At 35.2% G+C, this 25,147-nt stretch overlaps 1 protein-coding gene across 6 annotated transcripts in view; it reads left to right on the forward strand.

Moving 5' to 3' along the window:
* Window positions 1-25,147, forward strand: part of ZBBX (zinc finger B-box domain containing) — a 120,873-nt gene that overhangs the window by 44,385 nt on the left and 51,341 nt on the right. For 5 of the 6 annotated variants that reach the window (XM_082393957.1, XM_082393961.1, XM_082393956.1 and 2 more), the window contains one exon: window positions 22,764-22,922. The exons of the other annotated variant lie outside the window; for it this stretch is intronic. In XM_082393957.1, the coding sequence (XP_082250083.1) occupies window positions 22,764-22,922 (159 nt within the window). The remainder of the gene's footprint in view (window positions 1-22,763; window positions 22,923-25,147) is intronic. 6 annotated transcript variants of the gene reach the window in all.

A 25,147-nucleotide genomic window follows, 5' to 3' on the forward strand; every position in this document is an offset into this window, starting at 1 on the left:
GTTGAAAACAATAGTAAGTACTTGCCAAGATAATTAATATAGTGCATAATTATATGGCATCAAAACTGCAAATAGAAAGCAGATTGCAGGTGTGAATTTCCTACGTTGTTTTCTTGTTGCTATTCTGGCTCACTTTTAAGATTGCTCTCTAAATAGAATTTTTAATGTTGTAATAAAATTTGAAAGGCTGAGAACACATTTTGTTATTTTTCTTAATATCAAGTGATTTAAAATTTTTGACAATATATTATTTTTTTAGCTATTACATTTATATGCTGTATTGTCTTATTTTTAAATAGTTTAATGGCATTAAGTGTGTTTTATTTTGTTACTCTCACGTTACTTTATGATAGTACTAAATATTGAGTCCAGATTACTTTTATTTGACATTTACTGTCTATTGAATAGTAAATTGCATTTATAATCCGAGGCCTGTGTCCAGGTACTTGCTTATTTTTTTATTATCCCTTATGTGTCAAGGAGGAATAATAACACATAAATCTTTGATTAATAAAACCTGTGTTCTCCATTAGACCTTTAGAGGAAAGGTAAATCTAAGGGTCCTTTAAGTTCTACTTAAAGTTATACTGAAATGATGCTGGAATAAGCAATAAACTTTAGTCACATGAATTTCACACTTCCAGGATTTGATTCCTAACTAGCTTGCAATAAGTAGTTCTTCATACCATTGACATTTTTGTACTACTCATGCAAATTTCGTATCTGTTTTTAGAAATATAATGAGCAGAACTGGATTTGAAACATGATTCTGTTGTGAGTTTCTCTGCTGCAATTTTCTTTCATCCTATAAATATTTAGTTTTCTCCTGTTTCTTCATGTATTTATATGGGGACTTCTACTCAAACTCTTGTTTTTCTTTCTGGTGTCTGCTATATGGAAATTCCTGTCCTTTGTTTCTTTACCTTTCAGCTGGCCTGAAGTTGACTTTTTTCTTTCTTTCTTTTGAGCCTACCAGTAGACAAAAACTTTGGTCAAGTCCTTTATTTATGGATACCTTTTACTTCAACTTTCATGGAAAATTCAGAGTTGGCCCTAAGGTAAAGCCTATTTTTAGGGAATAAATTTGTACTAAGACTATCTGTAAAGGTGGATTCATCAGAAAAGCAAAATAACAATTTGCTCTAAGAATAGAGTATATATTTTAATAATGTGAAAAAATTGAGAGATGAAGCTCCATCTTGATCTCAGAGAGACAGCAGCAGGGTCTTAGTTCCCTGCCCAGGAATCGAACCTGGGTAGCCTGAATGAAAGCCAGGAATCCTAGCCACCAGGGGCTAGAGGCTAGAAGCAAAGTTCCCCTGGCTCTTGCCCCATTTGAAAAATCAATTTCTTAAGGAGGCAAAAACTGTAAAAACAGGTACAAAGTTTATTATTAGAGACACAGTGCGACATGTGGGGGAGAACACAGAGAAACTGTTTGTTTATTTAAGACAGAAGCAAGGGAGAAATACACACCTGGAGAGAAAGGGTGTGGGCGTCCTCCCTAATGAGGAGGAGTGTAGTAAAGAGATGGTTAAATCATTTGTACAGAGCAGTTTGTCCGGGTCTTTGTTTACCTTTGACCAATTATCTCACTTCTCTTCCCACATCTGACCTGTTCTAGGACACACCCCAACATGCCTGCGCATCGTTTTACCAAGATGGATTCCAGCACAGAGGCTAGTGGGAGGTTTGACAGCACCTATTATGGGGTGGCGCCCCTCCCTTTTGACCCCCAAGGAGCCTTTCTGCACATGTGCAGTCGGGGAGGTCTCCTTGACCTCAAGAGTGGTCATCTTATCTCTTTACTCCAGCAGAGCTCAGCTCCTGTCATTAACTTGGTCCTTGAAGTGTCTAGGGAAAACAAAGCTCCAATTTTACTCCGCTTGACAAATACCATCTGTCCAGCCCAGGGGCCCGTCCACCTCTTACCTCAGTCTTTTTCATTCTTGTTTATTGGGTTAGGATGTTCATAGTTATGTATTTTTATAAATAATTTTTACTCTGCAAAGATAGTTTTACTAGGTGGAAATTTCATGGGCTTATTGCATCTTATTGTAGATACATGATAATTCGAGAAAATTTATCTGCTTGGTATGTTTAGTATTCCTTCTTTTCTATGTAGCTTCCAGCTCAGAGAGATTTAGTCTGGTTTGTTATTGTTGATTTTAGTTAACAGGATCCTTACATTATCATCATGCACTGTATTTAATATATATATATAAATATAAATAGAAATATGCTAGCAAAATAATCTGTGGAGGTTTCTTTGGATAAATATACCTTGAGCAAATGTTTTGATGAGTTTTAATAAAAAAGTATATTTCACTATAAATTAAAGCACAGTTCTTTAGTGTACATGAAACTGCCGTAACAATATACAATTTCTGAAAAACTTCCCATTCTGGATAATCCCCTACCTATCTAATAGGGCTCCAGGAAAAATTAGGGTTAGGGGAAGGCCACTCAAATCCCATGGCACTTTGTAATCAGAGCCCTAACAAAAACAGTTAACCATCCTTATAAAACCACTGGCACATGTTCCTTGAGGACTTGTGTTTCCTTCTCTATGATATAGGTCCTGGTAGTAATTCACTTCTAATGACATCATATTTGTCAAAATGAAAACTCTGAATCAAACTGTTGCCTCCTTTATTAATCCATTGTTTTAAATCAGAGAGTATCTTTATTACTTCTTTATCTGCACTCACATTTTTTCCAGATAGCTTAACTTAGTGGAATGCATGGTCATTAAAGTCATTAAAGTAGTCTGTACTTGCACTGTGGGGAGGCATTTTTATAGATTTTCAGCTTTTTTTCCCCCTAAGATCTTTATATATTACTAAGATTTTGGCTTTAATTGTGAAACAGCTTGCCCCTGATTGCCTCAAAACAGTAATGTGCTGGAAAAGAAAAACTTAAGAATCAATAAAACTCCATAGTTTTATACTGACATCATTCCCCTATTTACCAATTGCATATGAGTTAATTCACATCAAGGAAACCAGAAAAAACTGTACTTGGGAAAATATTCTCCATATGGGAAGGAAGTGTTTTCTCAAAAGTAAGGCCAAAAAACCTTATATACATAATACACATATATATTTTATATATATATATATATATACATATATATATATTCCTTTTAAAAAAATTCCATTAGTACATAATTTCATCTTCCTGAAATGATTTTTATAGTTAAAAGCTATCCAAATTCCAACTGTGTTCAACAGTCGTTGTAACCAGTGAATTCATAACGTTTCTTGGGTTCTGTGTATATGTAACACAATTTTTTCTGTGTATGTGTATATGTGTACACCTCTCTCTCTACCTCTATTATCTATTTGCCTAGCAAGTACCAATGAAATAACAAAACTCTTCTACAGGAATTAGAGTTTTCCATTTTTTAAAAAAAAAGTTTATTTATTTATTTATTTATTTTCTTATTAGTCATCCATTTTATACACATCAGTAGAGCTTTCCATTTTTAATACAAGGCTGTGGTTGCAGTAAATCTCTTCTAAAATTTTGCAACTGGAAAATCAGTGAAAGTTAGGACCATGAAAAGAGACATTTCAACATTTTTTTTCAAACTTAGGAAGTAACGTCGGTCTAAATCACGTGTGAACTTCTTTGAGCTGGAACTTCTGGATCGTATAAGGAGGCGTGGTTATGTCAACATGATTATTCATGTTGCTGGATAGCCAGGGTTTGGGATGATGATGATAGAGTTTTGAAGCACTGACACTACCATAAAGTATATCATTTTTCTAACTAAACTAAAACTTTTACTGTTGGACCTTAACTTCTATAAGGTGCCATCCATTCCAAAATGCTATAAAATATCAATCCTCTTTACTTTGATTAATGATACATTGTCAGAGTGATGAATTCTCCTAGAGTGTAATTTGCAAGATAATATCATTCTAGGGAGAAAAAAAAAGTTCAGGTGAGAAGTTAGAACAGTTACCAGATGAAATCCTACCATCATGCAGTGTAGTGAAGGCTGTGGGGGACTCTGGAAGTGCTGGCAGTAAATCACATTCTTTGGCTTTAGTTTAAGCCTCTCTCTTACAGTGAGATATATGATTTACTATGTGCCCTGAAGGCTGTTTTGTTTTGATTTTTAAACATTTTTGGCATGTAGAGAAGTTGCACAGGTAATTTTATTCAACTTTAGTCCCCTCCGCCTCCTATTAGTTGCTACCTATGAGTACTGCTATATGTAAATTTTCATGAAGATGGAAATAAAATTATCTTCGAGTTAAAAAAAATTTTTTTTTATTGTGGTAAAAGATAAAACATACTATTTTAACCATATTTAACTGTACAGTTCAGTGGCACTAAGTACATTCACATTGTTGTGCAACTCTCACCATCATCCATCTCCCGAATTTTTAACCTTCCTGAAAGTGAAACTCTGTCCCCTTTAAACACTAACTTCCCATTCTTCCTCCCCAACCCCACCCCACCCCCACCCCTCGGCCCCTGGCATCAACCAATGTACTTTCTGACTCTATGAATCTGACTATTCTAGGTACCTCGTATAAGTAGAATCAAACAGTATTTGTCTGCACCTAATGTATATTGAAATGTATTTCTAAGGTTAACTTAATAAATGTCCTGCAAACAGATTGTACCTTCTTTTTTTTTTTTTCCTGTGCTATACACATTTACCATTGCAACAAAAGAATAAAATACCTAGGGATAAACCTACCTAAGGAGGCAAAAGACCTGTATGCAGAAAACTACAAGACACTGATGAAAGAAATCAAATATGACACAGATAGATGGAGAGATATACCATGTTCTTGGATTGGAAGAATCAGTATTGTGAAAATGACTATACTACCCAAAGCAATCTACAGATTCAGTGCAATCCCTGTCTAATTACCAATGGCATTTTTTACAGAACTAGAACAAAAAGTTTTACAATTTGTATGGAAACACAAAAGACCCCAAATGGCCAAAGCAATCTGGAGAAAGAAAAATGGAGCTGGAGGAATAAGGCTCCCTGACTTCAGACTATACTACAAAGCTACAGTAATCAAGACAGTATGGTACTGGCACAAAAACAGAAATATAGATCAATGGAACAGGATAGAAAGCCCAGAGATAAACCCATGCACCTATGGTCACCCAATCTGTGACAAAGGAAGCAAGAATATACAAGGAGAAAAGACAGTCTCTTCCCAGTGGTGTTGGGAAAACTGGACAGCTACATGTGAAAGAATGAAATTAGGACACTCCCTAACACCATACACAAAAATAAACTCAAAATGGATTAAAGACTTAAATGTAAGGCTGGACAATATAAAACTCTTATTGGAAAACATAGGCAGAACACTCTGACATAAATATTTGAGTTTTAAAATATCTTATAATACATATCAGACAGTGTTATGACACAACATTTATAGTTATCTATTTTAAATATTTTATAACAATAACCTTTACATTCTTGTTCATTGGTTACTTATTACTTAAAATGATAGTTGATATATTTTTAAGTGAAAGATAATGTGTTTTGTGTTGCAAATCTAGATGTGTTCTTCTAAACAAAGACAAAAGGCTGCAGGGATATACACCGAACTGTTAATAGTGGTTACCCCTGAGAAGTAGTATTCATGAATTGGAAGGAACCTCTATTTCTTACTTTTTAGTATGATGGCATGATGATTTATTTTCACTGGGTTTCTGTAATTTTTTTTTAACTGTTGCTAGTGTAAGTCTAGGTCTGTGATACTATTCCTCAATGGGAATCTCTTGAGTGTTTGGGGCAGGAACTTTTCTTGAGGTGGACCATTCCTCACATTTCAGAATATGTATTAAACCTGGTTATCATCCATTAAATGTCAGTAATGCTCTCCAATGCTTGTGAAAACCCAAAACACCTCCCCACATCTTCAGGTTTCCTTGCCTCAATTGGGAAGCACTGATCCTTGCATTAGTTAGGACTCTTTACATTAACTTGGTCAAAAAGAATTTTTTCTTGTTATTAAAGACCTCACAGATGTCTCACTGTATGAGAGTAGGGGTCATGTAGCTGAATCATGGTAAGAACCAGGACTGGATTTTGGAAATTGTTGAAAGACTAGGCAGACTCCTTCTTCCACTTTTATTATTTTTTCCTGTATATCTACCTTTTTTTTCTTGTAATTAACAAATTATGAAGATACATAATAGAGGATCAATGACAGAGAGACCAATGTTGCTTTCTTGATTTCAAATCTAAATCTTCATGAGCTCAACCTGGTGCTCACTTATTGTCCAGTGAACCGTGGCCCAGAGGGCAGAAATATGTTGAGCAGTTGTATTTTCCATGGTGGGGCTGGTGAGGATGAGCACTGCTGTGGGTCAGGAAGAAATTATGATAGAAGGGGACATGACAAGAGACTGTGCATTCACCCTAATACAAGTCTCTGCTGCAGTCAGCCTAGTCTTGTCTATTGTTTTATTTTTTAGTCTAAATTCCTTTTATTGAGGTTTAATTTACACACTCTGAAATTCACATTATAACTGTGCAATTTGATGATTTTTTTTAATAGATCTATTTATTTGTTTATTTTCTGGCTGTGTTGGGTTTGTTTTTCATTGCTGCACACGGGCTTTCTCTAGTTGCCATGAGCGAGGGCTACTCTTCATTGCAGTGCGCAGGCTTCTCATTGCGGTGGCTTCTCTTGTTGTGGAGCATGGGCTCTAGGCGTGTGGGCTTCAGTAGTTGTGGTATGCAGGCTCAGTAGTTGTGGCTTGCGGGCTCTAGAGCGCAGGCTCAGTAGTTGTGGTGCACGGGTTTAGTTGCTCCGCGGCATGTGGGATCTTCCTGGACCAAGGCTCGAACCCGTGTCCCCTGCATTGGCAGGCGGATTCTTAACCGCTGCACCACCAGGGAAATACCAATTCAATGATTTTTAAAGTAAATTTACAAACCTGTGCAATAATCACTACAATTGAGTTTTAGAACATTTCTATTACACCAAAAATTTCCTGGTACTTTTTTGCAATTAATCCTTGCTACCACTTACAGCCCCGGGCAACCACTCCTCCGTTATCTGTTGCTATAGATTTGTCTTTTCTAGAAATTTCATTTAAATGGAATCATTCCTATGCAATCTTTTGTGTCTGACTTCTTTCACTTAGCATAAGATTTCTGAGGTTCTTCCACAGTGTTGCATGTTCATTGTAGTGGTTCATTGCGTTCTAATGATGAATAATATTCCATTCTATGGATATATCATATTTTGTTTATTCAGTCATCAATTGATGGGCATATAGATTTTTTTTTAGACTTTTGGCTGTTAGGATAATGATGCTAGAGATATTTCTTTGTGTACAGGTCCTTGTGAAGACATATTTTTACTGCTCTTGTGTAGGTACCTAGGAGTGGAATTGTTGAGTCCCAAGGTTAGTACTTGTTAACTTTTCAAGAAACTATCAAACTATTTGCCAAAGTATCTGTGCCATTTAACATTTCTTTTTTGTTTTTTTTGGGGGGGCTGTGTTGGGATTTCATTGCTGCGCGCAGGCTTTCTCTAATTGCGGCGAGCGGGGGCTACTCTTCGTTGCGGTGAGTGGGCTTCTCATTGCAGTTGCTTTTCTTGTTGTGGAGCATGGGCTCTAGGGCACGCAGGCTTCAGTAGTTGTGGGACGTCGGCTCAGTAGTTGTGGCTTGCGGGCTCTAGAGCGCAGGCTCAGTAGTTGTGGTGTATGGGCTTAGTTGCTCCACGGCATGTGGGATCTTCCCGGACCACAGCTCGAACCCATGCCCCCTACATTGGCAGGTGGATTCTTAATCACTGCACCACCAGGGAAGTCTGCCATTTTACACTTCTTACCAGTAACATATGAGGGTTTTATTTTCTCCACATTTTTGCCAAAGCTTGGTACTGTCAGTATTTTGCATTATAGCTGTTCTACTATGTGTGTAATGATATCTTATTGTGGTTTTAATTTGCATTTCTCTAATGACTAATGATGTTGTACATCTTTTTATTTTCTTATTAGCCATTTATATATCTTTGGTGAAATGTTTATTCATATCTTTTGACCATTTTAAAATTGGGTTATTTGTCTTTGTGTTATTGAGGTTTGAGTTCTTTATGTATTCTAGATATATGTCTTTATCAGATATATGATTTTCAAATATATTCTCCTAGTCTGTGGCTCAACTTTATTTTTTAATGCAAATTAAAAAATTCAAATTCTAGGTCTTTTACATTTCCACATACATTTTAGAATAAGATTGTCAAGTTTAGGATAAGATTGTCAATTACTACAAAAACAAACAAACAAACACAAAACCTGATGGAATTTTGGTATAGAATATATGACATTCTCAGATCAAATTTCATTGATCAAGTTTCATAACAAAGTCTTCATTTATCTTTCTTTCATGGGTCATGTTTTAAGTGTCATCTTTAAAAATTTTGCCTGATCCAAGGTCCTAAAACTTTTCCCCTACATTTTGTTTCATAAGATTTATAATTTTAGCCCTTGGATTTAGAGCTACAATGCATTTTATTTTGTATATGGTGTGAGGTAAGTGTCTGTAAGTTCATATTTATGCATATTGCCCTCTAATTGGCCCAGTACTATTTGTTACAAAGACTATCATTTCCCACTGAATTTCCTTGGCATCTTTGTTAAAAGTCATTTGAACATAAGGTCTTATTCCTGGACTCTGTATTCTGTTCTTTTGATCTATTTACCTAGCCTTATGCCAATGCTACACTGTCTTGATTACTGTAGCTTTATAAGAAGTTTTGAGATCAGGTGGTATAAGTTCTCCAATTTTTTTCTTCTGTTTAAAATTATTTTGGGTATTCCAGATCATCTACATTCCATATACATTTAAAATTTTTAAATTGTGGTAAAACATACATAACATAAATTCTACCATCTTAATCATTTTTAAGTGTATAACTCAGTATGTTCACGTTATTGTGCAATCAGTCTCCAGAACTTTATCTTGCAAAGCTAAAACTTCATCCCCATTAAACAACATTGTACTTTGTTTCTATGACTTTGACTATTCTAGATACCTAATATAAGTGGAATCATACAATATTTGTCTTTTGGTGACTGACTTATTTCATTTAGCATAATTTTCTCAAGTTCATCCATGTTGTGGCATATCAGTTTTCCTTCTTTTCTAAGGTTGAATAATATTTCACTGTATCTATATACATTTTATTTATCCATTCATCCACTGATGGACACTTGCATTATTTCTACCTCTTGGCTACTGCCAAGAGGTAGAAACAATGCTGCTATAAACATGGGTATGAAAATATCTCTTCAAGATATTTTGGATATGTACCCAGAAATGGAATTGCTGGATCATATGGTAATTCTGTACTTAATTTTTTGAGAAACCCCCATTTTCCATAGCTGCTGCAACATTTTACATTCCAATTAATAGTGCACGAGTGTTCCAATTTCTCCACATCCTCACCAACACTTGTTATCCTCTGTTGTTTTGATAGTAGCTATCTTAACACGTATGAGATGATATCTCACTGTGTCCATATACATAATAGGATAAGTTTGTCAACTGCTACAAAGAAAAATCTTCATGGGATTTTGACAAGGATTTTATGGAGTCCACAAATCAATTTGGAGAAAATTGCCACTTAACAATATTGTCTTTCAGTCTATGAACATGATTTTGTTCCATTTATTTAGATCTTATTTAATTTCCTTTGTCAATGTTTTGTGGTTTTTAGTCTTAAGGTCTTATGCTTTTCTGTTAAATGTTTTCCCAAGTATTTTATTCTTTTTGAAGTTACTGTGTATGTAATTCTTTTCTTAATTTTATTTTCAGGTTGTTCATTGCTAGTATATAGAAATAAAATAGATTTTTGAATGTTGATCCTGAGTCCTGTGACCTTGATGAACTCACTTATTATAATAGTTATTTTTTTACCTTGGGATTTTCTACATAAAAGATTGTATCCTCTACAAATAAAAGTAGTTTTACTTTTTCCTTTCCAACCTAGATACCTTTAATTTCTTTTTCTTGTCTTAATGTGTTAGCTAGAGCTGCCAGTAAATGTTAAAAAGAAGTAGTAAGTGTTTACTTCCTGGCTTTGTTTCTGATTAAGGGCAAAGCATATAGTCTTTCACCGTTAATTCTGATGTTAGTTAATAGGTTTTATTTTAGATGCTCTTATCAGTTTGAGGAAGTTCCTTTGTATTCCCTGTTTGTTGTGTGTGTGTGTGTTTCCTGCTCTTACTGAAATAATCATGCTGTTTGTCCTTTATTAATATGGCTTATTACAGTACTTGATTTTCAGATGTTATGATTGCATTACTGGGGTATAATTTCACTTGGTCATGATGCATAATTTACATGTTGGTGGATTGAATTTGTTAATATTTTGGGAAGGAACTTTGTATCTACATTCATGTGGAATATTAAGCTGTAGATTTGTTTTCCTGAAATGTGGTTATCTACTTTGGTATCAGGGTTGTATTGGCCTTATAAAATTCATTTAGAGCTATTTCCTTCTCTATTTTCTGTAAGTGTTTGTATTGGATTGGTTTAATTTCTTCCTTAAATGTTGGATAGAATTTGCCAGTGAAGCAATCTGAGTCTGGGATTTTTTTCATGGGAAAATGTTCGATTACTAATTCAATTTCTTTACCTTATTATTCTACTTTTCTTCTTTTTCTTGAGTCAATTTTGGTAATTTATGTCTTTCATTGAATTTGTCCATTCAATCTAAGCTGTCCATTTGTTGGCATAAATGTTTCAAATTCCACTATAATCCAGAAATTACTGTAGGTCTATAGCGATGTTTCTTATTTCATTATTGATTTTGTTAATTTGTATTTTACTCTGTTTTTTTTCTTGGTCAGTTTAGCTAAAAGTTTATGAATTTTTAAGTCTTTCCAATTTTAGTTGCCTTGATTTCTTTGCAGTTGTTTTTATTTCATTGATTCTACTCTGATCCTTATTTTGTGAATTCTACCTCCTTTTGGACTTTTTTCTTTTCTTTTTCTACCTTCTTGAAGTGAAGCTTAGATTATGATTTTAGATTTTTCTTCCTTTCCAAAATAGCACTGAAAGCTATAACTGTCACTCTAACCACTGCTTTTACTGCATACCATACATTTCGATATGTTGTGTTTTTATTTCCAGTCAATTTTCTAATTTTCCTAGTGACTTATTTTTCATCCAAAAGTAATTTAGAAATGGGTTGTTCAACTTCTAAATATTTTATTATTTCCCAAAACGATTTGTTCCTGATTTATATATTTTTGTTGAGATCAGAGAACATACTTTCTATGATTTCAATTCTTATGAATTTATTAATACTTATTTTATGTGGAGCATATGTCTGTCTTGGAGAATGTTCCATGTGATCTTGGAAAGAATTCATAATCTGATGTTGTGAGATTGAGGGTTCTTTAAATGTTATTTAGGTCAAGTTACTTGATGTCGTTAAAGTTTTCCATGTCCTTACTGATTTTCTGCCTAGCTGTTTCATTAATTTCTGAGAAGGAGGTATTGAAATTTCTAATGGAACAGCTAGGCAGAAAATCAGTAAGGCCATAATGTTAATGATAGTGCTAATGATGTTGCTATATATGATTTTATGCTTTTAAAAGAAATTAAGAAAATAAAAGAGAAAATAAATACTTAAGCATCTTTTCTATTTACTCATATATTTATGCTTCCAGGCCTCTATCTTTCTTCTGGTAGATTTAATACCTTTCAGCCTTAAAACCTTTCTTTAGTATTTCTTGTAAAGCTGATATGCTAGCCTTAAAACCTTTCTTTAGTATTTCTTGTAAAGCTGATATGCTAGAAATGAATGATCCTCTTTCTGAATATAAAATTATCTTTGGCAGTTTTTCCTTTCAGCACTTTGTATCATTCCACTACCTTCTGGGTCTCCATTTTTTCAGATGTGAAATCAGCTTGTTATTCATACTGATGTAGCGAGTCATTTTTCCCTTTTTCCTTTCAAATTTTTCTATTTGTCTTTGGCTTTCAGTAATTTGATTATGATATGTCTTGGTGTGGATCTCTCTATGTTTATCTTTCTTGGGAGCTGTTGAGCTTTGTGGATTTTTGAAGTGATAATTTTTCATCAAATATGAATATTTGGGGCCCTCATTTCTTCATATTTTTTATGCTCATTTCTCTCCCTCTGATATTTCCACTAAATGTATGTTGGATGCTTGATGCTGTCCCATAAGTCTTTAAAGCTGTGTTCATTTTCTTTAATCTTTTACATTTTTCTTTTCAATTTAAATGATTTATCCTGGTCTGTCTTCAAGTTGATTGACTCTTCTTCCTTTCATTTCAAATCTATTGTTAGTTTATGTAAGTCGTACTTAAGAATTTTCACTTGGGGTTTTTTTGTGATTTCCATTTTTTAATCAGCGCTTATATAGATCTCATTTCCAGGATCATTCCATTAAGTGTTTGTCTGGTCCACTGCTCTTCCCAACTGGGACCAAAACCTCAGGCTGTCAGAACCGAAGGTTTTCCCCATTCATTTATAACCAAATTTTCTAGTTCACTGATAATGCCAGTGTAACTTCAAGACTCTGTCCTCCCTTGGGAATCAGGCACACTCCATGTTCAGCAAGGCCAGTCTTGCCTTAGTAATTGACAGACTTGGGAAGGGACATTTAATATAGGAGTAGCCCCATGCAGTGAAGCCTTACACTTTTACTGTTCTTCATTAATTTCAGCATAGTTTTTCTTGAATAAATGTTTCTTAATTTGTTTGCTTTTGGTTGTTTTCCAGAGTTCTGAAATGGTTTTTAACAAATTTATCCAGTTTAGCATTTGTTTTATGGTGATAGAATTATTTACTGACCTCTTCATTATACCGTAGTCAGAGGTCTATTGAATTTGGCAGGAATTCTATTTTCTGGATATTTAAACTATTTATCTTATTTACAGAGAAATAGTTTGCTATCGTGATCTAGATAAAATGATAGCAGTCATTTGAATGCAGTTCTTTATGTCATCACTCTGCTAGGTGTTTTTCATAAAAGATATGTATTCACAACAGCCCTGCAAGGTAGAGATTGTCTTCATTTTACAGGTGTAAACATTTAGGCTTAGAGAGGTAAATGATTTTCCCTTTTGTGCTGTTATTAATAGTGCCATTTATTTTGCCTGTGTTGACATTGACTCAGATAGCTTGGGTATAAGGAATGAATGTTCAAATGGAATTTTTAGTCATTTTTATCTCAGTAAGTCAGTTAAATTAGATTCAACCAATATTTCTCAAGTACTTACCAGCATCAAACAATGTTCTAGTTGCAAAGCATGAAGGACAGGGCTGCAGGGAGGAGAATTTTATATATATATGTGTGTGTACACATTTATATATATGACATGGTCCCCTCTCTCAAGGAATCAAGGAATTCATCATCACAAAAGAGAAGGTAGATATTTTCAAACAACTGTAACACAGTTGACTAAGTGTTCTGACATAGTGATTCTCAAACCTTAATGTATGTTAAATTACATATTAAATTGCAGATTCTGATTCAGTGAGTCTGAGTGGGACATAGATTTCAAATTTTTAGCAAGTTTTCAGGTGATGGTGATACTGCTGATATATGGATCACACTGAAAAGCAAAGCTCCAGCATAGATGTAAGCTGGGAGTTATAAGAGCACCCAGAAGACGTGAGGTTTTTTTGCTGTGGTTAGTTAAGGAAGAAAACATCATCTCAAGAGGATAAACAATTTGCTCTTGGAGTGATGTCAACATCATGGTAGCATGAGATGCTCTGTTTGTCTCTCTCCTTCAGTCCACAACTAGTAAAACATCCATAACTCAGCAAAGCTTCCTCTGTCCAACACACTAGGATGCCAGAGAGTTCCACACATCTGTACATCTGGAGGTGAGTGGACTGGAACACAAAGAAGAGGCAGAACTGTTGGAACAGCGGAGGTGGTACCCATGATCCCAGCCTGCTGGCCATGGCAGGTGATCCCACAGCCCCAGAGAACCCAGTAGCAGAGCACATAACTCCAGAATCCCAACTGCAGTGGCACCCATGGCCACAGGGGACCAGGCAGCAGTGCTGGCGGCAAGGGCCCACAACCATGGGCCCTCCATCCATGGTGGGTGCCTGTGATTCTGGCCTCCCCCTACCTGTGGCAGTGGCATCCTTGAACCTGACAACCCCAGATGCAGCAGGGGTGCTCATGACCCATGCTACTCTCCCCACAATCCGGGTGACCTTGGATGCGGTGGGGTGCCCACTACCTTGGTGCCCCCAGTGGCAATGCTAGCAGCAGCAGTGACACTGGCACAGCAAGGCATAAGCAACCCCGGAAACCCAAGCAGTGACAACTTGGATACTGAGAATACCTCTGACAGAGCAGTGGAGGGTGGAAAGTGCCCATTCTCAAACATAGCCAGAGGCAGCTCAGGTAAGAGAAACCAAAAACTTGTGCTGTAGTGCCACCTACTGAAAAACAAAAGAAAGGCTTCTAATATATACCAACTTGTTTAACTGTTAGAATCAAAGCTAAAAAGCTTTATCTAAATAAGACAGGTGTTTGCTACTTCAAATGCGCTGGCGGAGGAACAACTCCTCAAGCACCATGAAAAACCACGATAACAAAGTATCACAAAAAGAAAATGACAATTCTCTAGAAATAGAACTTAAAGTCATAGGATAATGCAATCTAACTGATAGAGAATTCAAAATAGCTGTCATGAGGAAACTCAGTGAGTTACAAGAAAACTCAGACAGACCGTTCAAATGAGCTCAGGAATAAAATTAATGAACAGAGGGAATACTTCAGCAAAACTGAAACTCTGAAAAACAGAACAAACAGAAAATCTAGAGCTGAAGAACTCAATAAATGAGATGAAGAAGGCATTAGAAAGCACTGGAAATAGAGACCATATGGAAAAAAGAATTAGTGAACTCAAAGATATAAATATAGAAGTGATTCAGGTAGAAGAGGAGAGAGAACTAAGATCTTTTAAAAATGAAGAAATTCTATGAGAACTATCCAACTCCATTAGGAAAGGCAGCATAAGGATAATGGGTATCCTAGAAGGAGAAAAGAGGGAGAAGGGAGCAGAGAGTTTATTTAAAGAAATAATAGCTAAGAACTTCCCAAATCTGAAGAATCTGGAGATACCAGTCCAGGAAATTAAGAGAACACATTATTATCTCAGTGCAAAAAGACCTTCTCTAAGACACATTATATTAGAACTGTCAAAAGGCAATGATTAAGAATTTTTAAGGCAACCAGGAGAAAAAAGATAGTAACTTACAAAGGAACCCCCATCAGGTTATCAGCAGAAACTCTACATGCCAGAAGAGAGTGGAATGATATTCTCAAAATATTGAAAGATAAAAACTGTCAGCCAAGAATACTCTACCCAGCAAAGTTATTTTTCAGATATGAAGGAGAAATAAAGCATTTACCAGACAAACAAAAGCTGAGGAAGTTCATCACCATTAGACCTGCCTTACCAAAAATGTTGAACAGGGCTCTTCTACCTAAAATCAGAAGGCAAAAGTACACAAAACTTTGAGTAAAATGATAAATAGAATCAGAAAATTGCAACTCTGTTTCAGATTAGGTTGTTAAACAATTATAGCATAGAGGTTAAAGGGGAAAAAGCAGTAAAAATAAGTATAGACACTTCAATTTGGTTACAAACTCACAACATAAAAATGGATAATTTGAGACAACAAAAACATATAAAGGGGAAGAGGACAAGAATGGAACTTAAATAGGCAAATGAAGATAATATGCTATCAGCAGAAAAAGGACTATTTTATCTATGAGACTTTTATATAAACCTCATGGTAACCACAAAACATAAATCTAGAGCAGAGGCATAAAATATAAAACAAGAGGAAACAGTGAAAAACATTGTAGAAAACTACCAAAGTAAAGTGGCAGACAGAAACACAAGGAAAAGGAAACAATGGAGATATAGAGCAACCAGAAAACAAGATAAAATGGCAGTACTAAGTCCTATTCTGTCAATAATCATCCTAAATGTGAATAGATAGAACTCACCAGTCAAAAGACACAGAGTGGCTGGATGGATTAAAAAACAAGAACCAACTCCATGTCGCCTCAGGAGACTCAGCTCTAAAAGCAGACATAAGCTTAAAGTAAAGGGATGGGAGATGATATTCTAAGAAAATGGTAGCCACAGGAAAGTGATTGTAAACATATCAGTTAAAATAAACCTCAAGCTAAAGTAACAAGAGACAAATATGGACATTATATAATGATAAAGGGAACAATTTATCAAGAATATATAACATTTGTTAATATATTTGCACCTAACATAGGAGCACCAAAATATATAAAGCAATTATTAACAGACCTAAAGGGAGGAATTGACAGCAACACAAAAATAGTTAATAGTAGGGAACTTTAACACCCTGCTTACATCAGTGAATAGATCATCCCAGTCAGAAAGTCAACAAGGAAACAGCAACCTTAAATGAAACATTAGACCAGACAAATTTGATAAATTTGTACAGAACATTCCATCCAAATTCAGCACAGTACACATTCTTCTCAAATGCACATGGAACTTTCTCAAGAATAGACCATATGTTTCAGCACAAAACAAATATCAATAAATTTAAGATGATTGAAATCATATCAAGCACCTTTTCTGATGACAGTGGTATGAAAATAGAAATTAATTATAAGAAGAAAGCTGGAAAAGTCACAAATGTATGAAGACTAGACAGCTTGCCAATGAACAACTGTTGGGTCAATGAAGAAGTCAAAGGAGAAATAAAAAAATACCTGAAGACAAATAAAAATGAAAATACAACCTACCAAAATCTATGGGATGCAGCAAAAGTGGTACTATGAGAGAAGTTTGTAGCATTACAGGCCTAACTCGAGAAACAAAAAACCTCTCAAACATTCTAACCTTACGCCTAAAGGAACTAGAAAAAGAAGAACAAATGAAGCCCAAAGTCAGTAGAAGAAAGGAAATAATAAAAATCAGAGTGGAAATAAATGAAATAGAGACTTTAGGCAATAGAAAAGATCAATTAAACAGAGCTCATTCTTTGAAAAGATAGAGTTGACAGACTTTAGCTAGATTCACTAAGAAAGAGAGGAGGTTCAGATAAATAAAATTAGAAACAAAAGACTAAAAATTACAATGGATACTACAGAAATACAAAGGATCGTAAGAGAATGTTACAAATAGATATACACCAACAATAGGACAACCTAGCAGAAATGGACAAATTCTTAGAATCTAACAGTCTTCCAAGACTGAATCATGAAAAAATAGAAAATCTGAATAGACCAATCACTAGTAAGGAGATTGTAACAGTAATCACAAACCCTCCAAAAAGCAAAAGTCCAGGGATAGACAGCTTCATGAGTGAATTCTACCAAACGTTCAAAGAAGGTTTAATACCTATCCTTCTCAAACTCTTCCAAAAATTTGAAGAGATGGGAATGTTTATTTCCCTTTGGTTACCTTGTTACCAAAAATCAAACAAGGACAGCACAAAAAAAGAAAATTACAGGCCAATATCTCTGATGAACATAGATGCAAAAATTCACAACAAAATATTAGCAAACCAGATATAATACATTTAAAGGATCATGCACAATGATCAGGTGGAATTTATTCCAGGGATGCAAAAATGATTCAACATTCACAAATCAATCAACATGATACACCACATTAACAAAATGAAAGAGAAAATCAAATAATCATCTCAAAAGATGCAGAAAAAGGACTTGACAATATTCAACACCCATTTATGATAGAAACTCTCAATAGAATGTGTATACAGGTAATATACTTCAAAGTAATAAAGGCCATATATGACAGATTGACAGCTAACATCATACTCAATGATGAAAACCTGAAAGCTATCCCTCTAAGATCAGGAACAAGACAAGGATGCCCACTCTTACTACTCTTATTTAATATAGTATTGGAAGTCCTAGCCGGAGCAATTAAGTAAGAAAAAGAAATAAAAAGCATCTAAATTGGAAAGGAAGAAGTTAAACTGTCACTATTTGTGGATGACATGATTTTATTTACAGAAAACCATAAAGACTTCACTGAAAAGCTATTAGAATAATAAACAAAAACCATAAATTTGCAATCAATATAAAAAAGGTTGTGTTTCTATACACTAGCAACAAATTAGAAGAGAGAAATATTAAAGAAACAATTCATTTACCATTGCAATAAAAAAATAAAATATCTAGGAATAAATTTAACCAAGGAGATGAAAGACCTGTGCATGAAAACTATTAACAATATTGCTGAAAGAAATTGAAGAAGACACAAACAAATGGAAAGATATTCTGCGATCATTGGAAGAATTAACATTGTTAAAAATAACATATGGGTGATATATTTTTCACATACGTAGGAACTTTTAAGTATTATAAAATAGCATGTTATAGTATTGTGGTGAATTTCTAATCTTAATGATTCTGTTAAATTTTACACCTCTTAGTTAGGGGCTAGATGGCTTAAGTTTGTTGTATAATTCTATTCTTATAGAATACTTTTAACTTTGTTGCTCAAAAGTTTTGTTTTTTCAAAGTTCATATAGCCCTCCAATTCCCCTCTCTCCTGCAATATGTAGGTGAGATGAGTGAAAGGAGCATCTCTATTCCTCCCTTCAATGTGCTAGTGCTTGGTCAAACATGAAAATAAATAAGCACAATAAATGTAATTAAAAACAAGAACTCAACAATCTAATCTCTGCACACGCAATTGTGTATATTAATGTTATATATGAAAGTTGTTAAGAGAGTAAATCCTAAGAGTTCTCATCATAAGGAAAATTTTTTTCCTATTTCTTTAATTTTGTATCTATATGAGATAATGGATGTTCACTAAACTTATTGTGGTAAACATTTCACGATGTATGTAGTTTTGTTTTGTTAAATGGAAGGAACAATGTTCATATCCATTATTAGAGATACAATTTAATAATTTTAAGTTTCAGAAAGTCAAAAGTAAAACACATTTTCTGTGTTAACATAATTCGGTAGGGAAAAGGGATTAGGCTGGAAGAAGGAAGACCTTGATTCTAACTCAGGCCGCAGCGTTTTGTATCCACTTGGCTTTGACCTAAGCTTTATGAGCTTGGGTTTTCTTGTCTAAGTAATGGGGATCACAATTCTGTTCACTTTCCTTGTAAAATTCTTTTAAGAATGAGAAAGATAGAGTATACTTATACACTCTAACAACCAAGAAGAGTAATATTTAAATGTAAGGTGTCATGGGAAAAAAAATTCACATTTATTGGCATTTTATTTATATTGAATTAATGGAATCTTAAGACATTTAGATATAGCATTCCAATTTATCAGTTATTCATGATATTTATCTTATTTTTTAGCACTAAATTTATTTATTTGTTTGTTTTTATTTTTGGCTGTGTTGGGTCCTTGTTGCTGAGCGCAGGCTTTCTCTAGTTGTGGTGAGCGGGGGCTACTCTTCCTTGCGGTGTGTGGGCTTCTCATTGTCGTGGCTTCTCTTGTTGCAGAGCATGGGCTCTAGGCACTCAGGCTTCAGTAGTTGTAGCACGTGGGCTCAGTAGTTGTGGCTTGCAGGCTCTTGAGCGCAGGCTCTGTAGTTGTGGCGCACGGGCTTAGTTGCTCCGCGACATGTGGGATCTTCCCGGGCCAGGGCTCGAACCCGTGTCCCTTACATTGGCAGGCAGATTCTTAACCACCGTGCCACCAGGGAAGCCCACTAAATTTAACTTAAGAATAAAATCATTTTTTTGGCCATTTAAGAGTCTCTTAATATGCTACCTAAAACTGTTATAAAAATTACTGAATCATTGATAGCAAGATTCATTTTAGGACAGAAATAATCTTTGTTCTGTGCTATTTAAATATGTATATATATATATTTGAATGATAATTCTATCTTGATAATTTTATATAAAATACTATTGTTTTTTGATATTTTTTAAAATATAAAATATAAAGTGGAAATTTTAACCACCTTTGAAGTCAATAGTACTTTATTCTAGGGAATTTAAAATCAGGTTAAATTGGATTACTTCGCTTAAAAAAATATTTGTTAAAGTGCAGATGTTTCTGGAAAAATGAAACATTACCATTGGCTTAATTTCCTTTTTTTTCTTGATAAATCAAGTTTATTCAGGTTTAATTTATGAACAATAAAATCACACATTATTTCTGTGTCCACATTGTTTAAAAATTGTGGTAAAATACAAAAAATGTAAACATTACCATCTTAACCATTTTTAAGTTCAGCAATGATAAGTATGTTCACATTGTTTTGTAAAATGCACTCCTTTGAAGTGTGCAGCTTGATTAGTTCTGAAAATACATTTCAATACACTTGTGTACCTTCAGTATAAATAAATACGCAGTATTTCTGTCACTCCCCAAATGTTCCTTTGTGCCTCTTTATAATCTCCGCTAACCCCAAACCAAGTAATGTCCTCAAGAAGACAACAGGTGCTGGCAAGGATGTGGTGGAAAGTGAACCCTCATACACTGTTGGTGGGGATGTAAATTGGTGCAGCCACTATGGAAAATAATATGGAGTTTCCTCAAGAAATTAAAAATAGATCTACCATATGATTCAGCAGTTCCAGTTCTGGATATATAGCCAAAGGAAATTAAAACAGGATTTTGAAGAGATAGATACAATCCTGTATAGCATCATTGACAATATCTAAGATATGGAAACAACCTAAATGCCCGTCAATGGATGAATGGATAAAAAAGATGTGGTATATATGCACAATGAAATATCATTCAGCCATGAGAAAGGAGGATATCCTTTTGCCATTTGTGACATCATGGATCGACCTTGAACACATTATGCTAAGTGAGATATGTCAGACAGAGAAAGACAAATACTGTATGATATCCCTTATATGTGGAATCCAAAAAGTCAAACTCATAAAAAACAGCAAAATGGTGTTTACAGGGGATGGGGCCATGAAGGGGATAAGACTGATGTTGTTTAAGGGTACACACTTGCAACAAGTAGTAAATAAGCCATGGAGATCTAATGCACGGTATAATGAGTATAGACAACAATTTTGTATTATAAATATGAATTTCTTTTAAAAATAAGGGCTGCTTAAGTCTGTAGAGGCTTTTGAATGATCTTTGGGAAAATTTGGAGCAGATGCCATAGGTTTGTATATGGACAGCAATATGTGTGCATAGGTCATTTTAGTCATTTGTCATAGATAAATTTATTAATTCATTGTGAAGTAACACTAGTTAATTTGATGTTCACTGATTTATTCCAGAATCAGATTGCAGCGAATCTTAATAGATTTACTAAAGATCATAACTGGAAAATAGTCTTAGCCATTTAAATAGGTAGCTAGATGAAAATTTTAAAATAGGCACATTTTCATGGGAGAGTATAAAATAATCATTTCTGATCCCTGCTGAAGTTTTCCTCTATCTTGAGAACATTTGCTAAGAACATTTGTGGGAGAGTATAAAATAATCATTTCTGATCCCTGCTGAAGTTTTCCTCTATCTTGAGAACATTTGCTAAGAAGTAAGACCTATTACTTGTGTTCCTAATGTCAGGTTTTCAGAGAGTCTCTGAAGTGCCTGCATCTTCCATCTGGAGTTTCTTTGGTTCAAGCTCAGATGGGATCCAGAATCCTTCAGGGTCTCCTTGGGCAAACCAGGCTTATTGCCTATAGGAAGTCCTTTAGAAAATAGGGCCTTCCTGAGATTTGCCTGTTCTTTTCCTGCCACTCTGAAGGCACTTGAAAAGTCTTTTTGAATTCTTGTTTCCCAGTTATTTATTTTAATTCTGTGATTCTCCCTCTCCCATCCCCAACACCTTATTTTTATGTTATTTTGCCATGTGCTATTTGCCAGGCACTGTGGTAGCCATACAAAGATTGAAGAAGACATGATGTTTTTCTTCTGTGAACTTTTATGGTGTAGACAGACATCAAAAGATGATATCAAATCAATACTGTGTGGGCTGGTAGGGATCTCCTCAGGGCAGGAAGAGGGTGCAGAGAATGGGTGCCTCATGCATCTGTGGGAGGGAGGCAGGGAGAGGTGCCTGGACCCATGGGAGTAACTTGGGGTGAATCTAGAAGGAGAGGTAGGAGTGTGCCCGACAAGGAAGATAATAGAGGAGGGAGGGCCTTCCTGGTAAGTGAAACTCATGAGCAAAGGCATGGCGAAGAGAACAACTGGGAGTTTGCTAGGGCACTTCTGGATGTGCACGTTTGAGTAGTTAATACTTTCTAAAGATGTTTTATCACCAACAAAATACTCATTACTGCTTATTCAGGCTCCCTCTAGATTATATTTAGTTCTTTAGCCATTATGTGCGCAAAATAGCACACTACCTATTTAGGGTCGATATAGTGGAAAGGCTAGGAGTCATTAGAATTATACACACCTGGGGTCACTTCCCAGCTCTGCCACCCACTCACCATGTGACCAAGGGCAAGTTATTTAAACCCTCAAAACTTTCCTTTCCTTATCCCTAAAGCAATGATAAAAAATAGTTATGCTTTAGAGTTGAGGATTAAATAACATGTTTTTAAGATACTTAGGATAGTATGAGCTCAAACTAGCCCTTCAGTAGATGGCAGCTGTCACTATTATATGGTTGATGTAAATGGCAATTTGTATTTTTAAATATTAAATAAAATGCATTGAAGTTTATTAGTCATAGAATAATGAAAACACGATTTAATATATCTAAATTACTTAGGCTGACATATTAGGCTTTTTATTCCTATTTTGTTTATTTATAGGCAAAATCTCAAATATTATCCAATGTATTGGATGTTGCCCATCGGTTTATAAAGAAAGTTGATCCGGATGAACCCAGAGGGGAGAATTGTTCTACAAAAGGGATTAGTAAAAGTCAGCATAAAACCAAATCTCTTCTTCTTCAGGGGAGCAGCTCTGAGGTAAGCTGAGGAAAATATAGTAGACATTTTCTGTCATACATGATCATGGAAACTGTCATTCATATACTCAACTAGAGCTGTAGAGTTTTGGAGATTATTTGATCACATTGTTGGTTAATATGAATTTGTTTTTTTATTAATCAGAAACACTTTCACTGTAAAAATCCTTTTAAAGAGATTGCTTTGATTTCTCTGGCTACTAGTTTTTTGATGAATGATCCTTTGATCATATTGCTTTCCAGGCATTTTCACCACATCAGGAAATGAATATTTGGGAGAAATATAGAAAAAAAAACCCCACAATGCAATATAACAATTTTATGTTAATCAGGATCTCAGAGAGGCTAAAAATACAAAACCTTGCCAAGTGTTTTAGGTGACAGGCAATTTCACAGTTATTTAAAATCAGATTTATACCAAATTGTGTGGTCATTCAGATTGATTACTGATCCTATGATGTACTAGATAAGCTTTCATCAGCTCATGTTTATGTTTTAATAATAGACTTGTTGTATTGATTCTTTAGCAAGAAAGAAACTTCCTCAAATTTTGATCCTTGTAATTAATAATCCTCATTCTTTTAGATGCCACTCGCCTTTTCACTGTAGTTCAGAAATAGTAACTTGGCCAGAGTCACACAGCTTGTTACTTTGTGACAGAATCAGGCTTGAACTTCAGTCCCGTGAGTTCCTAACTCTTGCTCAGAGAACATAAAAGAAAACATGCTCTATGGTAGTAGGACCTCTTTACAGCAGAGAAACTATACTTGAATTGTCCAGGAAGGTTAGCAGTTTGGCATGAATTTCACTAATAGACCTGCCAAGGGTGCTTGTGAATAATCACTGAATGAGTTACAGTCTTATTAGAATAATAATGTACTGAGGACCGACTATGTGCCAGACACCATCCTACATATTTTACGTGTATTATCTCTTTTACCCTTTTAAATTTTTTTCTTTTTTTTCAGATGAGAAAATAGTGGCAAAGCAGTTTTTTTAAATTGCCCAAGATATCATTGATAGTGGAACTTCAGTTTGAACCCAAGCCTTATGACCCCAAATTACCTGCTTTTAACCATTACCCAGAGGCTGTGGTTTTAAAGGTTTCTCCTTCGTGCCTGCCATTTTATCTAATTTATCCTACCAATAAAAATAGTGATAAATCAACAGCTAACATTTATTAAACACTGTATGCTAGGCTTAATCCTTTAATTGCTTTATCTTATCCAATAATCACAATAGCCATATAAGTTTTACATTATTATTATCTCACTTAACAGATGAGAAAGCCAGAGAGGATTTAAGTAACTAGCTCTACTAGAAAGCTATGGAGCTACTCTTTTGCCTGCTCTTTTAATCCCTAAAATAAATACTGCCTCTTGTTCCCATCGGTAACTGTGTATGCTGTATAGACCCTCCACCCCTGGTCTTAACGTAAAGCCATTAATTCAGTGGTTTCATCCAGGAATGCACATTAGAATCAACTGGAGAAACATTAGAGAAACACACATGACTGAGTTTAGCATCTCTCTGGGTGGGTCCAGATGTGTGGTTTTAACACCTGCTCAGTCATTCTGGTGAGTAGTCCTGGTTGGGCATGCCTGCTGTCGACCCTCAGGTGTGCACCTGTACACAGTGCACACACTAAAGAGGTACCCCCCTCATATGCTTCGTACTACTCTGTGTTGAGGAGCAGAGGTTCTCCAGCTGCAATAAGCATCAGAATCACTGGGTAAGTTTGTGAAAAATGTGCATTCCTGGCCTGCCACTCAAACTTCGATTTTTTTTTTACATCTAGGTTGGGCCCAGGAATCTGATTTTTAATTGGCTTACCAAGCAATTTGAATGCCTGGAAGAGTCAAAATGGTGCTAAAGCCTGATATCTGTCTTAGGACTTTTCTTATGGATTCAAGCCAGTGGATATCCTTGGAAATGGGTGCAGTTCATGAAAGAACTTTCATTTTAGAGACTGCAACCTGGGTTTGAAATCCTGACTCTGGTTTTCTAGCTTTGTAACATCGGGCAGTTTACTTTAGCCTTTTGATCCTCTGTTTCCTTTTCTGGAAAGTGGGGATATTAAAACATATTTTGTGGGGTATCGTGTAGCCTAGAGGGGTAATTGATGCACAGCATTGGATTCCATGTGCTTCTTCAAATTTCCTAGCCCCTGTAGAATCGGGCAGCGTCCTGATGGGCTCTGAGTGGAAGTGACATATGACAGTTCTG

Source organism: Balaenoptera borealis (assembly GCF_965194805.1).
Source record: "Balaenoptera borealis genome assembly, chromosome: 5".
Taxonomy (NCBI): Eukaryota; Metazoa; Chordata; class Mammalia; order Artiodactyla; family Balaenopteridae; genus Balaenoptera; species Balaenoptera borealis.